The 15,973-nt window shown below is 33.6% G+C and overlaps 1 protein-coding gene across 1 annotated transcript in view; it reads right to left on the bottom strand.

Moving 5' to 3' along the window:
* Positions 1-2,076: 2,076 nt before the first annotated feature.
* LOC138329805 (uncharacterized) overlaps positions 2,077-15,973 on the bottom strand; it is an 80,906-nt gene continuing 67,009 nt past the window's right edge. The window contains 7 exon segments of the mRNA XM_069277100.1: positions 2,077-2,593; positions 3,166-3,254; positions 6,261-6,337; positions 7,912-8,009; positions 8,011-8,037; positions 8,275-9,035; positions 12,110-12,305. Of these exon segments, the coding sequence (XP_069133201.1) occupies positions 2,486-2,593; positions 3,166-3,254; positions 6,261-6,337; positions 7,912-8,009; positions 8,011-8,037; positions 8,275-9,035; positions 12,110-12,305 (1,356 nt within the window). The 3' untranslated portion in view covers positions 2,077-2,485.

Below are 15,973 nucleotides of genomic sequence, written 5' to 3'. Positions count from 1 at the left end.
CAGAGCAAAGTAAAATGACCAGTTGTCGTATAAACATTTTCATTTTCCAAATATTGAAGCTCAAACACAAATTCATGTGCCATATAATCGAAAGAGTGGTACTTTTTGATGTTTTATATGTATCCCTGAATGGCATCGTAACTCTTCGAATAATGGTTGTGAAACTATATACTATCAACATCCTTTTCCGACCACTGTGTTGTGTTAATGATGTTCTAGATAAGTAATATTACTGTTTATATTACTGTTGTGTTTGACATGATGCTCCGGTTTGGATATGTGTATAGATCCGGTTTGGATAAAAAGCTACTCAAGGTATGAACAGGTTTGGATACCATTTTAGAAAATGTTTATCTTTATTATAGGTTCGAAACAGACTATTTCTTCTACTTCATGTGCACTAAAGTGATTGGTCATTGTCACAAATTGTAGAACATCTCTAACAGAGACACAAAAACTATTTACTTATGTGAAAACTTTGGAACACAATGTGTTATTACTTAAGTGAAAGACTACCAATCGAAGTCATCATTTCAATGTAATCCCTTGACTGTTAAGAGAATAAGATCAGAACGTATTTCTACTGGTGGAGAACTAAACAATTCAATGATTTGCATATAAAACCAGACTCTAGGTATATAAAAACAATATTAGACTTAAGTTTAGAGTAAGGCAAACAAATACATGTATGACGTATTTTTGCAACGTCATTTTTGATTTTGCTAAATGTATTATGTTTAAGCACATGGACTCATTCCTGGTGATGACATATATAAGATGGATCACGGCTATTTAAATTTTGTGTAATCGGTAATGTATGTAAATAGACGTTACCCTTCTTACATCTATAAATCTCTCACCAATAGGAGTCCAGAGAGACTGTTTTAAACTTAAAACTGTATTGTGATCTTTGGGCCAGCGTCTGTTTAACTAAGCTTGATAAGCTTCAATGGTAGCCCTAACTTTTAAACTAATCAGACGTGGTATTCCCTTCTTTCAAGTCTTTGTATCAAGTTACGCAAAAAAAACTATCGTTTCTTAGAAATTATTGTAGGGCTGTATATAGTACAAGTAGGGATTTTCGTAACTTCTTGCGCTTAAATCTGTAGTCACCTATAAATAATTACCATCTTTGTTCTTTACCGTATAGCTGGTAATTTACTGGTATCTAAAATTTTCGCGAGCTAAACCGAACCTGAGAAAATTAAAGTTTAGCGGAATTCATTTGAATTGTGGTCTTTAGGGTACTCAATATCTTTCTTTAGTGCCCGTATCTACATTGTTCTTTTCGTTAACAAATGGATATTCCGTGAAATCACGAAAATATAGGCCTACTCACGAAATTAACCGGCAACACGGCGCATCTGTATCTACAAATATGATTCCAATAGTGTAAACTTTAACGGTATGTTTAAAGAAAAAATCAACTAGGTTCTAAACATATTTCCATCACCAAATAGCCATGCCTTTTTTGTTTACTCAGCATTCAGGTACCGCAAACGTTCAGGGAATATTACGATACCTTAAACAAGTGCAAACGATACATGTAGTTGCCATAATGGGGTTCGCTCCTGGGATACCTCAATACTTACTGGATGCTCAACAAGTTACTGCGGATTTAGATAGCCCAGTCCTGCTATTACCCAACGGTATTATCTCGGCAATCAAATAGAAAACTGCTAAAAGGTCAAATGGTTCTCAAAACATTTAACATATCAATAGAATAAGTCCGTATACATATAAGAATATCCATCCAAACCGGAATTTTGGGCGAGATTTAACATGTGACGTCGTCTGCATGGATATGTACATGGCACCCTGAAAGCGGATTGTTTATCATACTTGAAAATTGTCGCTTCAGATTTCCCTTTAAATGTAGTTTTCAAATGTAATTTCAACAAATCTGTAATTTATGATACATTGTTGTCTTATTTATAAAATCGGAAGACGATCCAAACATACGGATACCGGCGCGGAATCCATGCAGTGTAAATGTTTGTATTAAAAATAAAATTGAAGCCGCGGATTTCTTCAATTTTTTAAAATTGTAAAATTAAAATAAAAAAAGGTGAGGAATGAGAGAAAATGCAGTATTTTGTGATCCTGGGGTAGAATATCACTATCCTTCATATAGATATATGAAAGAGTATTATATGATGCTTGATGAATTGATTGCATAGTACTTTTCATGGTGTATTTTGGAATTATTGTTAGAGGAGCAGAAATCGATCTTCTTCCATCACATCAGGTAACATTCACAAGACTTCTACAACTGACAATTGTAATAATACGTTCGTTGTATTTGGGAACAAACACACCTACTATCAGTATTGCTATTGACTTATCATTACAGAAGTGTTTGTTCAGCAACAGTTATGACGATAAATCTAATAAGGTATAGAATACGTAGTCATTTATAGACGACACGTTTAGTAAATAACAGTAATCAATGATATAAAAATTGGAACAACTAGTGAGTCCCATGTTAGACTTTAGGCCTCCACAATAAAGATTTAAAAGCTCGTTGTTTCTGACGAAGCTGTTCTTTAAGTTCTTCATACTCCGCTACTGTGTACTGTCTGGCAGATGTCGGCTGTAATATCAAGAAAACTTAATTATGCTGACGTATAACTTTGTAATTATCTGTCATATTAGTAACACAATTACCATTAAAGATGTTCCACCGCTGACAGAACATAAATGATATTCATCATTTGAACAATAATTGGTGTTTAATCATGTATATATATATATGTCTAAATAACACAAAAAATAATATAAAATAATTCATTTTGCCTTTGGTGCATGGGCAATCGGTACTTCATTTCATAAAGGATATAGTGTCACGGAATTTTTTGCGGGATGCAAATAATTATTTGTTATATTTGTAATTTAATATAAAATTAGAAGCTCAAACATTTCAATGGTGGTAATGGTGTTAAGTTAGTAACTTTTGTAACTGAGGGAAAATACTAGATCGCCTGCTCCTGTTTTTGAAAGTGGAAAAATACCATTTGTCAGCGGTGGAGCATCTTTAATGTTTGCGCTATTTTATACATAAGAATGTAATTAATCTAATCAATACAGATAAAGTTATAAAGAATGTTTTAAATTACCAAAATGCATAATTATATCGTAATTATTTCATAAATAATTATGTTATACCCTTCGTCGGCGGACGACCAGACTGACAGAGGGGGTGCGGCTAGACTGAGGCCTCGGTACCCAGGGGCTTTTCCGGTTGGCACAGCAGACTGTAAAACAAGGTTTATGTGTTTGACTATAGCTATATGATATTGAATATAATATATTAAATTCAATACATTTATACAAAAATTATATTTAAGTTCAGAGGATTTTGTCAATTATATATAGTAACGCAAAATTTGTCTATAGCACATAATAAATTTGATGCTAGTGTTCGTAAACTCAACCATTACTGACCTTTGTATTCATGTTCACATTTATATTTGTATTTACACACAAACATCTAGATCATCTACTTGAGAAAGTTTATAACACTGCTAAAAGACGTTGAAATTTACGTGAGGGGAAAATTTACGCTAATTACGCGAAGGTAGCTTTGATCGTTAAAATTTCTCCCGCGCGTAATAATATTTGTATCTATGAACTTCGTTGTTAAAAGTCTAAAAGTGTATATATCTCGCAAATAACAACACTGCGAAAGGTTAATGCATGCAAATCGTGAAAATAACCACTCGCGGAAATATCTACGATTACAGTATTGACATAACCGGTTAGGAATCGGATATACAATACACTGGTTACTTATACTACTGTTTATGTATACAGAATGGTAACTAGAAAAGGAATGTTAGTATATGAGCTAACAAACTGTATATGTACACTACTTTAGTAGATACTACATCTGATTCTAGTGTAATAAGCAATCAAAAATAACACTTCGCAAGACTCAACATATCAACATTTCAGGTCATCTGAGACCGCCATCCTTCGTCCATCGTGTACGCGTAAAGTCTTAAAGAAAATTAATTTTACCTAAAATAATTTATATTGCCTTAATAAGCGATAAAGCGACTAACACCTTGGACCAAGAATGGGAAACATGTAGAAATGAAAAAGGTCCGTTATCAAAATCCAAGATGGCTTCCTGTTAGCTATCTTTATCAAATCATTCCCAAAATGCAATATGTTCATATAAGATCCAAGTAGAACATACAAACAAAGTCTGAAAAAAGGAAATTAGTACCTTCTGAGAAATAGCATTACCAAATTTTAAATGTCAAAATCAAATATGCCTGCATGTTGGTCATTTTGTTGATGGTTCGGTCAGAAAATGCAATATGCATAACAAGTGTCCGCGAGGAGTCTACATGAGAAATTCAATTTAAAACGTCGAAGCTGGCTGCCTGTCAATGCCTGTTAACCGATTGGTCCAAAAATGCAAGATGCTTAACTGGGGTGAAAAAGGAGTCTACATATAACGAATTAAGGCAAACACCCTTCGTACCTTCTACGAAATAGCGGTAACAATCTCAAATTAAAACATCCAAAGCGGCTGTCTGTCTGCCTTCCAATGTTTTACCGATCGGTCCCTTAATGTAATAAGCTTAACTGGGAAATCTAAAAATGAATCCATTCAGTACTTTTTGAGAAATATCGGTAACAAGAACTATCAACGGGCGATTAAACGAACGGACCACGGAGATAGGCGATTTGAATAATAAAAAATAAAATAATATTATGATTCTATGATTGAAATAATCTTCAGAGGATTACTCATTGTTCTGCTATTTTTTTAACTGAGCAAATTTAACTTTAATGAACTTTAAGTTCTTAAATGAAGAGGCCACACAATTACCTAAAGCGCCTTACCGGAATTACAAAAGAAACATGCCAAGATAAAGGCAAGCCATGTTTCTGAGTAATGATAATAAATTACCTAACTCACTCCTATAACTAAGATTCACTTGGTAAAGCCATAGAATAGTGTGAGTTTAAAGGGGTGGTCATAGGTGTGTGAGTGAATGCACATAAACAGTTTGGAGTCGAGGATACAGGTGTGATAGATCAGAAAATGTGTTATATAGTATCAGGTCTACAAGTCTCAACAGCAGCCGGACGTTAACATAGTTTGAGCGGAAATGTTAAATTTTCTTTTATAAATAGAGAATCTTTCATCAGTGGCTACGTGATATAAAACTTAATATTTAAATAGTTCATTAATCTAAAATCAAAATATTTAACGAGTTGAATAAATTTCATAGATAACCACGATGTTAAGATCATATTTATAAAAGAAAAAAAGTAGTATTTGTGAAAATAAAGAACTTTTAATTTCGTTTTATTATAAGAATGTCGAAAGAAGACTCGGATGTGACGTTTGAGTCTACTGTACGACGTCAGTTTTTGATTATGATATCATTATTACCTGTAACGTCACACTGGTGTTATTACACGCGTTTTTTACGACATTTGTGATTAAAATGTATATTAAGGTCATTGATGTTTATATCTTGAATCTTTTGAGTCGAATTTAGGATGTCACATGGTTTCATCCAGACTTTCTTACACAAGTTCGTACATAAAGTATATTGCCACATCTGTTTTAAACCTAGCTACGATTGAGAGTTTGAAATGTTTTGAAAATTACTTTAAGTGTTCTACTAGTGCCATAATTTTAATTCCAAGGAATAATGAAGGTAAAGTCACAAAACAACAACATATATTAGCATTCTTTTGGCAACTGAAAATGTATTAATTAAAAAATGAATTATCAAAACAATCTACGAATCTGTCCTGTGATGGGTCAACTATAGTCATAAAGACATGACGTGTTCATGGGGATGTAACTAGAAATATATTATACACAATGACAGACACTATATCTGATGGTGTAAAATACACAGAAACTCCAATCGTGTAAGGAATTTTATTGACATGCATAGGCTTTGATAATGCATTTAAATACTTTTTTCGTGTATGTAACTTAAAAATTTCCATGTTGGTATTTATTCAAATAAATGGATTTCTTAAAAATCAAGCTTTAGTAGTGTAAAGTTAGAGTTGCGTGAAAACATAAATTCATACTAATGTGAGTTTTTGTTCTTTTAATTATTTGAACCGTATATAACTATTAAACAGTGACATGCCAAAATCTGGATGGCGCATAATTCACATTAATGGGATAATATTATGAAAACATAAGTAGCACATAAACGTCAGACTGCTGTCGGCGTGCTAACAAGGTTAAAACTAAAGAGGACAGAATGCCACACCTGCATCGGGATTCTTTTCGGACTCGTGCGGTGAGAACACGGTCACGTGAGGTGCACGAACGTCGCTGATTGGTGGACTGATGGGTAGAACAAATAACGTCATCATAATGTGAACTTAAAGTGAAAATCACAGAACAACAGCAGCATCCCTCAATAAATCAACCCACTATAGACATTGTGAATACAACTAGAACGAACCAGATATATAGGTGTATATTACAATAGACAGGTAAAATTAAAATAATTACATTGGTGATGAAAATCTCCGACTTGTGATCTGAGATAGGGACATTTTTCCCTGCAGGGATATAGAAGATGATCTTAAAATGATTCAAGGATATACAATTAAACAAGTTTATAAACAAGTATCTTATTATGGGAATAATGCAATTACTTACAACAACGATTTTAAAATGCGAAAAATAGTAAAAATATAACAAACAAAAAATAACAAAATGTGTACACAATAAGGTTCAGTACTAATGACAATTAGTATCTATAAACATTTTGTAAATCGACAAAGTATGGATGGGGATCTGCAAAACAGGACATTTTGTTTCAGAGTAAATATTCAATTGTAATATGTTTGAAGTAAAGCATCATCGTCAATTCAATTCATCGCTGCTAGCGTGAGAATTCTGAAGAAGTATATGTACGATACATATAGGATAACAAATTAAGAATTCATCTCATATATAATTGCCATACAATTAGCATTATGCAGCCATTTCGTCTCTCAAAGACTCGAACCTTTCAGTGCAAGATAAAAACATGCAATTGAAATGAAAAAAAACAACAGATATCAAAAATCATCTTTTTGATATTTTCCACGGTAATAAGCTATTTGTAGTTTTTTTTCCCTTCACGCATTCCTACACACTCGCCAACAACTATATAAATTCCACGAATCGACATGTCGGTCCAGCCATCTAGCTCTCCGAGTATAACATTATGTTTGCCAAAACCAATCACCATATAAACACTGCAGTCACCTGATATTTTATCAAACGGTGTAAGCTTGATCGGAACATACATCGAATATGATAAAAATGTTATAAAACACTAAGAAATCTGCATTATAGATTCACAGACAAAATGCTTATATCTATATCGAAGGTTATATTTTTTGGAATGGCTAAAATCCTGAAGGGAACGTCACAAAGTGTAAGGAAAGCTGACTCGTACGAACGTATCACGAGTTTGAATTAACACATGATCAGAAGGACATATTATTTGTAATTATTTTTTTTTTTAACTTTTTATTCGCGACTTTGGATATTTAACAAAACCAATATATTGTATATGTTTAAAAAAAATGGAGAGAAGGGGCTCAGAACTATTTTTGAATGATGATACTTCATTGGGATTTATTTTCAATTTCAAATGCATGCTTTTAATAACTTACACATTGTCGGTTTTTAAGCTAATCATGTGATTCGCCAAAACGAAACAAAAACATTAAATATCAACATATATAAAATAACTACAATACGTGTACATGTACAACTAAAATTTAAAAAAAATATGATGGTTTCACATTAAGTATTCACAATTTGAAACCATTAAATGTCCCATTTTACAGTACAGTAACTATACAATAATAAGTGCATAAAAACGTCATGAATAATACCGTATTGATGTATACACTGACCTGTATATATGGGACGTATCCTTGTTCTGTGTTTGTTCATTTTTTAGATCCTGAATGAAGTTAGCCTTATGTCTAGTCTTCGGACGGAGGTACACTTTTCTTTCCAGGGAGCGGTTTTCTGCTGTCCTGCAAAGCAAACATTAATAGTTATTGTCAAAATATCCGACTTGATAGTCGTGTGATAACTTATTTCCCAATTGAAAAACACACATAAACTTGCTCATTTCTAATCTAAACTTATTTCTTCAAAAATAATTTTATCGAAAATTGATCTGTTCGCGGATGCAAAATCAATAAAGAATATCAATTTTGATGTCCATCATTTCAATTTTCGTTGTAAATGATAAACAAACATAATCTCACCTCTAACAAAAGTCTGTGCAACTTTACTGTTTTCTTGCACTGACGTTTGGAATCTTTAGAAGGCAAACTAGTGTGCCAAGCCTCGATGCGTTGTTCCAGGTTTGAAAGTGCGTCCTCGCTGGTTTCAAAGTCCCGGAAGTCATCCGGAGAGGCGTCACCGGATGCGACAACACGTTCCTGTGCGCTATCACATATCAGATGACTGCCTGACGTCAGTCCGAAACCTTCTTCATCAAAGTTATCCTGATGATAATCATCCTGCTCTAAAGGTGATAACTGTATTTGGGTGATCATACCAGAAGTATTAAGGTGTGACGCATTATCTGCCTTTTCTTTGGCAGTTTGACGTCCAAATCGCATTCGCTCGAGTTTTTTCTGTTTCTCCCTCATGCGTATAGAATAAAAGACGCTACCTGGCCCGTACATGTCAATGAATGGCCCGCGTCGGGCACCATCAGATGGCCAGTCTGCCGTCTTTTCTGAGATGTTTCGTTGCAGATAACGCTGTCGTTTTTGCCTCTCTTTTTCCTCGAGCTTGTACAAAAGATACCTGATAAAAGGAAGTTCGTTATCCTGTATCCATGACAAACGTAGTTTGTACTTTTCCATTAAAAGCCTTTTCATCATTTCGATCACCTGGGGATTCCGTTTTTCGATTAGTCGATCATAGTTCTTCTGGTCGAGGACATACACCTCAGCCTCCTGTGTACAAATGACAGTTTGGGCGTAGGTTGGCAGACCAGTTATTAATTCCAGGTCACCTGTGGTAAATAACACATGTTTTTTTCTTATTTCGTTGATGCAATCTTATTAGTCAAATAACATATAAAGCAGTTTGTACAGTACTTAATGCGTGTAACATTCCCTCAAACGCGTTAGGGTTTCGTTTGCGTTCCTTTCGTTTAGTTTCGTTTGCGTTTCCTTTCGTTTATCGTTTTTCGTTTGCGTTTGCGCTTCCGGATTCGTTTTCGTTCGTTCGCGTTCGTTTGCGTTCGTTTGCGTTTGAGCTTTTATTTGAATTCGTTTTGCGTTTGCGTGCGTTTTGCGTTTCGTCAACCGGATGTACTTCTTTTCGTTTTGATAGGAATTGTTAGTTGCGCATGCGCAAGCAAAAACTAAAAATGGAGTCAACTGCCGGTGTAGCACTAGACCTATTTCACTGTATGTTCCAAAACATTTGAAACTTTAATTATATAGAATATGTAACAGGGTGCAGGATTTCTAATAATTTACCGAAGTTACTGTACATTTAATTTGTACATGTACATGTACTGTATATAACGTAGCTGTAGTCTGAAGCTTAACCGATCGAGCTATAGGTATATGTCATCTTTTCCTAAAAATACGTGTTTATCAAATATCACATGTACACTAGTACAAATGTAAAACAAATACGATATCTCTGCATTTCATGAACTATTTTCGGTAACATTAATTTACGGACATCTTTTACTTGGATTGTATATCAAGGACGTATATATCTACTTATAAATCCTTAGATACTCCTTTACATTAAAATACGATCCGGTCAATTGAAACTAACTAATATATCACGATCTAAATTTATTTTCTACACGTAGAAATACCCACTACAATGTATCCGTTACGGTACACTGAGTTAGGTAACATCTGGACCGTAACTCAGGTAAGACACGTGTTATTTGCAGAGCTCCAGTCTAGCCGTTGCCGCTGGGTGTGATCAGGTGACACTAATTAATTAACATAAATAATCGCCCAGTCTCGGCCATGGTCCGACGGACTTCTGAAAGGGGAGTTATTTCAATTCATTTTATACCGTTGACGGTCCATATGTGCAAGTTACAACATGTCAAGTATACAATTCATCTTACAAAAGAGACTGATACATACATGTATACCATGGATATTAAATTTTCAGCAAATGTCTTATCTTTTTCACTTTTCTCACCTTTTCTTAAAAGCAAAATAGATAAATCAAGGATTTATAAGTGTGGTCATCTAAGTCCTTGGTGTTGTTACTTGTAAATCCTTGGATAAATTTACCAGAATTTTGTAATTATTTAACATTGTTAACACTTAACAATTTAACTTTAAAAACAAACATACTTGGTCTTTGTATTACTATTTCTAAATATACTTTTGGCGTAAAACATCATAATGGACATTGTAATAGAAAGTGACATTCATCATCAAGTAAGTTCATTTAAAATCACAACATATGCAATAGGTTAATCATAAAATAAAATTATAACAAATATTATCAATTGAATGGTTCTACAGTATACCATGTGTTGTATTACTGTAAATACATTGTAAATAACCTCTTGTCTATATGCCTCATTAATTCTATTCTGAATAATTTGAAATGTGTACTGTAACAGTCAGCGTTATTTGGATACCATATTCCTTCACAAATCGTGTTTGAATAAATAACGACAGAAACATATTTGCAGAATAATAGTCATATGAAGTTAAGAATAAAGAACAAATAATAATGAATTACAAAAGAATCGCCCAAGACTGTTTTTCACTAATTTTACACATTTTGTGGTCCAAAATTTATATTGTTGACTTAAATTTCATAAATGTTAAAGTATTTTTACATTGAATGTCTAATATAATTTGTTCAAATATTTGAAGACCTCTTCTTAAAATTACCGTCAATGCATGTAAACCGTATGGTGAACTTTATATCCATTATCGGGATACAGTAATTACGAAAAACCTTTACGAAAGACTAGTGATTTTCGTCGTCTATATACCACGTGCCATATGTATACAACAATTTTATTCGAAAGAAACATATTAGTCCATTTTCCCCCGTGAAAATGATTGTCAATGTCAAAATATATATATGTATTTTTTTTTCAAATATATATTTGTATATATTATAGTTATATAATTTTCAAGTGTATTTTTTAAATCATAAGATACTGATAAAATGCCTATTGTTGAATGCCAATCGTTTTCAGTGTTGTTCATGTTATTACACTTACAATTATATTATTTAAGCATCTTTGAACAAAATATTGTATTTGCAAGACGGTACAGCAAGGACGTACATTTATGAAATTGTATAAACATGCGTCCTTTGTTTATATACAGTAGTACACCCGTGACCAAATCTTTTGTTATTGTGCCCTGGGCAGTGACATTGCTTGCCGAGGTGTACAAGTACCAAGATACTATATATAGCTGTAACTATATAGACTAATCCGGATCACTATACAACCGTTGTGCCGATCGATTACTATGATCACGTTTAATTTCCGGTTTCGGCGATTTTTACCTTTCGTTTTTCGTTTTTTCGTTTGCTTATTTCGTTTTGCGTTTTGCGTTTTTCTTTTTTCGTTTGCGTTCATCTTCGATAGCTTGCGTTTTTCGTTTTGCGTTTTTCGTTTAGGGAAACGCGATTTTCGTTCTTCGTTCTTCGTTTTTCGTTTGCGTTTTCGTTCGTTTGCGTTTGGTTTTTCGTTTTCGTTTTTCGTTGCGCGTGCGTGTCGAGGGAACGTTACACGCATTAAGTACTGTAAGCAACAAGCACAAAGTCAAATGATTTATGAATATATTGATAGATCTCGTCAAGGTAGCGATATTTATACGAAGTTAAAATATGCATGCATGTGACTTGAACATTGGCCCTTTTATTATAATTTACTGTTTATTATTATTTTATACTATTATGATTGTATTATCTTTAATTTCTACCCCAATCATATGCCCTACAAAGCGTTATTTTAGTTATTCTGGCATAAAGTCACAAGTCATCTTTGCGCTTACCAATTCAAAAGGAATCAAAATTTAATTGTGCCAAAGGAACGTTTACAGTTTAAATGTTTTAAGACAATCTTTATACCGATGATTTCCAAAGCTCCAATCAGGCATATTTCCACATGTCGATGTATATGTGGGGACTTCTTTCCGCTTTTTATGTCCTGTGTAGGAGATTTCTGTCGGGTCAAATATTTGTATTCGTCCGGTTTTGGAGATGGCATACTTAACTCTCTGAAAATCAACCAAAATGCAACCAACGAATTCGTTTGCTTGACACACTTCAAACAACATGCATTCATTATCGGATTCGTACTAGTTACACTAAATTGGGAAGACACAATATATTGAAAAGCATTGAGCTATATAATCTATACAATTCTGTTCATATGTTTATCTTTTTCAACTAAGAAATCGTTTTTACACATCTTTTGAAAAAGATATTCCAAAAGATTTATAAAACAATAGAAAATATCAGATATCCAGTTCCATTAACGAGGGAGTATTCTATATATTCTATTTTCATCTATAGTGTAAATATTTTGTATAATATTTGTTTTATTGTGATTATTCCTGTACATTTACTATGTCCAACTTTTAAAAAGGAGCATTTTGCAATTGAACTTTATGTATTTGTTATCCCATATAATTTGTGAAAGTATATCATTATTTGTCTTTGGATCATTCAATCTTTTTAATTTGATCCGTGCTATTAAAATATCATGATAGAAAAGGGATATCTTCTCATTATTTGGAAGATATTTATCTTGTCAATATTCATTTTCAACATCAGGTAATTTGAGCCAAATTGGTCTTTCTCATATTCTGGGATTATCTTCAACAAGAGTGCCAAATGTCTTCTTTTTTTTAAAAAAGTAAGGTGGTGTCATCTGCTAATTGCAATATTTTGAATCGACGTGATTGATTATTTATGCTAGTTAGACCTAGTATAGTTTGGTCATTCCTAATTCTCGTCGCCATAATTTCTGCGGCTATTACAAACAGTAACGATGACGCTGGGCATCCCTGTCGGATTCCTCTAGATAACATATTGGTTCAGACATCCAACCATTATTACTAACTACACTATTTGTTTTGTTATAAAGTATTTTAATCCATTTTATGAATTGATTTTTCAATCCAAATTTGACCAGACTTTGAAACATAAATTCAAATTCAACTGTATCAAAAGTCTAAAAGTCTACAAAGGTATGGTTCCATTAAGTTTGCTTTTTTCTGCATAATTTATTATATCTTTATTTAGTCTAATATTGTTTGATATGTATCTACCTTTTAAGAAGCCATTTTGGTCTGAATTGATTATTTTTGGAAGTACTGTTTTAGTCTTTCTGCTAAACATTTTTTTTAGTATTTATAACTATATTTAGGAGCGTTATTGGTCGCCAGTTTTTTTTAGATTTAATAGTTCACCTTTTTTATATGGTAGTGATAATATCCCATTCCTTTGTGAGGGTGTTAACTTTATTCTTGTACCTTTTATTATAGCTTTTTAACAGAATATTTTGTAGGTGTGGCCAGAATTTTCTGTAGAATTATACTGTGAGACCGTCGATACCTGGTGATTTGTTTAATTTCATATTGCTGATTGCTTCTTTAATTTCTTTAATTGTAATCAATCCTTCGCAGGATTGACTCCGATTTTGTTATTCTTTTGAGTATAGTATCTTGTTATATTTACATTTTGCCACAGCGACTTCCATTACTCTAATGATAATCGTAATCTGCATTATGAGCCAATAAATATTTTATCGTCACTTTGTGATATATTATATATATTGCTTCTTATTGCTTCTTTATACACATGTCCAAATTACTGAAAGTTCTTTGCATGACAAGTGTTTAAATTGCTTAAAGGCCCAATATCCGTATTTTTTTCATGATTTAGAAGAATGTTGAAAAAGTCCTGTTGTAAATCATGCAGAGACAGGACTAAATCGAAGTCAAGATGAGCGATTATGATTCGGAATATTTTGATAAAAATCAAATAAATATTAAACATCGCTAGGTGGGTCCCACTTAGTCAAACAAGCCGAAGTTAGCCGACATAGTAACGTCGTTACCGAGAACGTCATGTGACTACCGTAACTACGTAACGTCTGTCCGAACTCTTCCGAAAACGGGTCATGAACTTTACGACTTCCGTTCGGCAATTATCGTAACTTCTATGGCGACCAGTTTAAAATGAAGGCATGTTTACATGTATCGACTTTCAACAACTGTTGTACCAAAGTTATTAAAAAAACTTATACACATTCTTTAATTTATTTTAATTTCAACTACATCTACAAATACTAACAATATCGGAGTCGAATTTAACTTGAATTTCTGTTGAAAGTTACGTATAGTGTGGCTTTAATTGGGTATTTATTGCCCTGACTTTATCATGTGTGCATCCAGTGCATGGTATATTGCTTTAAGATAAAGAATGAGAATAAGAGTATGACACAATACATTACCGCCTTAGTCTGGTAGGATACTTACAAACTGAAAGAGAAAACAAAAAGGCTATTAAACATCATTAAAATGGGAATAGATCGACATGTAATACATCTTACTGTTAGACTTACGAAATTATGATTAAGTAACAGGCTACGGACTGTATGGGTAAAACTTCTAAAGAAAATATCAGGAATTTCCAATGTACATATCAGCATTATATATAAATTTTAGTTTATTTCTATATGTCCCTACAGGTATATGTTTCCAGAATCAAGCATAAGGCATGTAATCGTAGTATGTGTCTCACAATTTTTATTCATTTTATATGTTTCCCCAATAGATACAGTTTGAATAACCAAGTACCAAGTAGGTGTCAATCAGAACCTCCGGATATGGTATATCCTAAAATCTCAATAAGCCAGAATCGAAAATAGGCCGGTCTTGAATGTACGTCTTGGATTCCTTACCGTCAAATATAACTAGAAAATATTCCCTCTTTGAAAATAGGCCGCACTTGCAAGTACGCCTTGGATTCTTTGAAAGAAAATTATTTCAAAAATACGCCATCTTTATCTGAAGTATGAACAATATAAATCGTCATAACGTTCTGTGGCGTCATAACTATTTATTATGTACATACATAACACATAATATATATAAATGTTTACCGTAAACAGAGGGCCTGTATCGCTCACCTGGTTTGTAATGCCTAGTAATGTTCTGAATACAGGTTCATTGTTTCTTTTCTGTAGGAATTTGAATATTGACCTCTAATTCCCCTATTGGGCCCCACTCTTTCTGCTCCAAGGGGTCAAAACCAACATTTATACGAATTCTGTTAACCCCAAGGATGTTTCTGGGCCAAATTCGATAGAAAATCCCAGCAGAACTTTATGATTAGTAGCGATTTATAGGATTAACCACTTTTTCCCATATTGGGCCTTGCCCCTCCTGCCCCCAGGTGTCAGAGCCAAAATTTATACAAGTTCTGTTCCCCTTTCTTCCAAGAATGTTTCTGGTCAAATTTTGTTAGATTTCATGAAGAACTCTAGGACAAGTTGCCATTTATTGGATTTACCTCTATTTCCCCTATTGGGCCACGCCCCTCCTGCCCCGGGTGTCAGAACCATAATTTATACAATTTCTGTAACCTTCCAATAAAGATGTTTGTGGCTAAATTTGGTTACAATCCATGGAGAACTCTAGGACAAGTAGCGATTTATAGGATTTACCTCTATTTCCCCTATTGGGCCCCGTCCCTCCTGCCCCCGAAGGGTCAGAGCCAAAATTTATACAAGCCTTTTTCCCCTTCCCACAAGGATCTTTCTGGCAAAATTTGGTTACAATTCATGAAGAACTCTAGGACAATATGCGATTTATAGGATTAACCTCTATTTCCGCTATTGGGCCCCGCCCCTCCTGCCCCGAGGGGTCAGAGCCAAAATTTATACAAGTTCTGTTCCCCTTCCCCCAATGATGTTTCTGGCCA

This window comes from Argopecten irradians, chromosome 8, assembly GCF_041381155.1.
Source record: "Argopecten irradians isolate NY chromosome 8, Ai_NY, whole genome shotgun sequence".
NCBI classification, from domain to species: Eukaryota; Metazoa; Mollusca; class Bivalvia; order Pectinida; family Pectinidae; genus Argopecten; species Argopecten irradians.
This window is presented reverse-complemented; position numbering and strand designations above follow the sequence as displayed.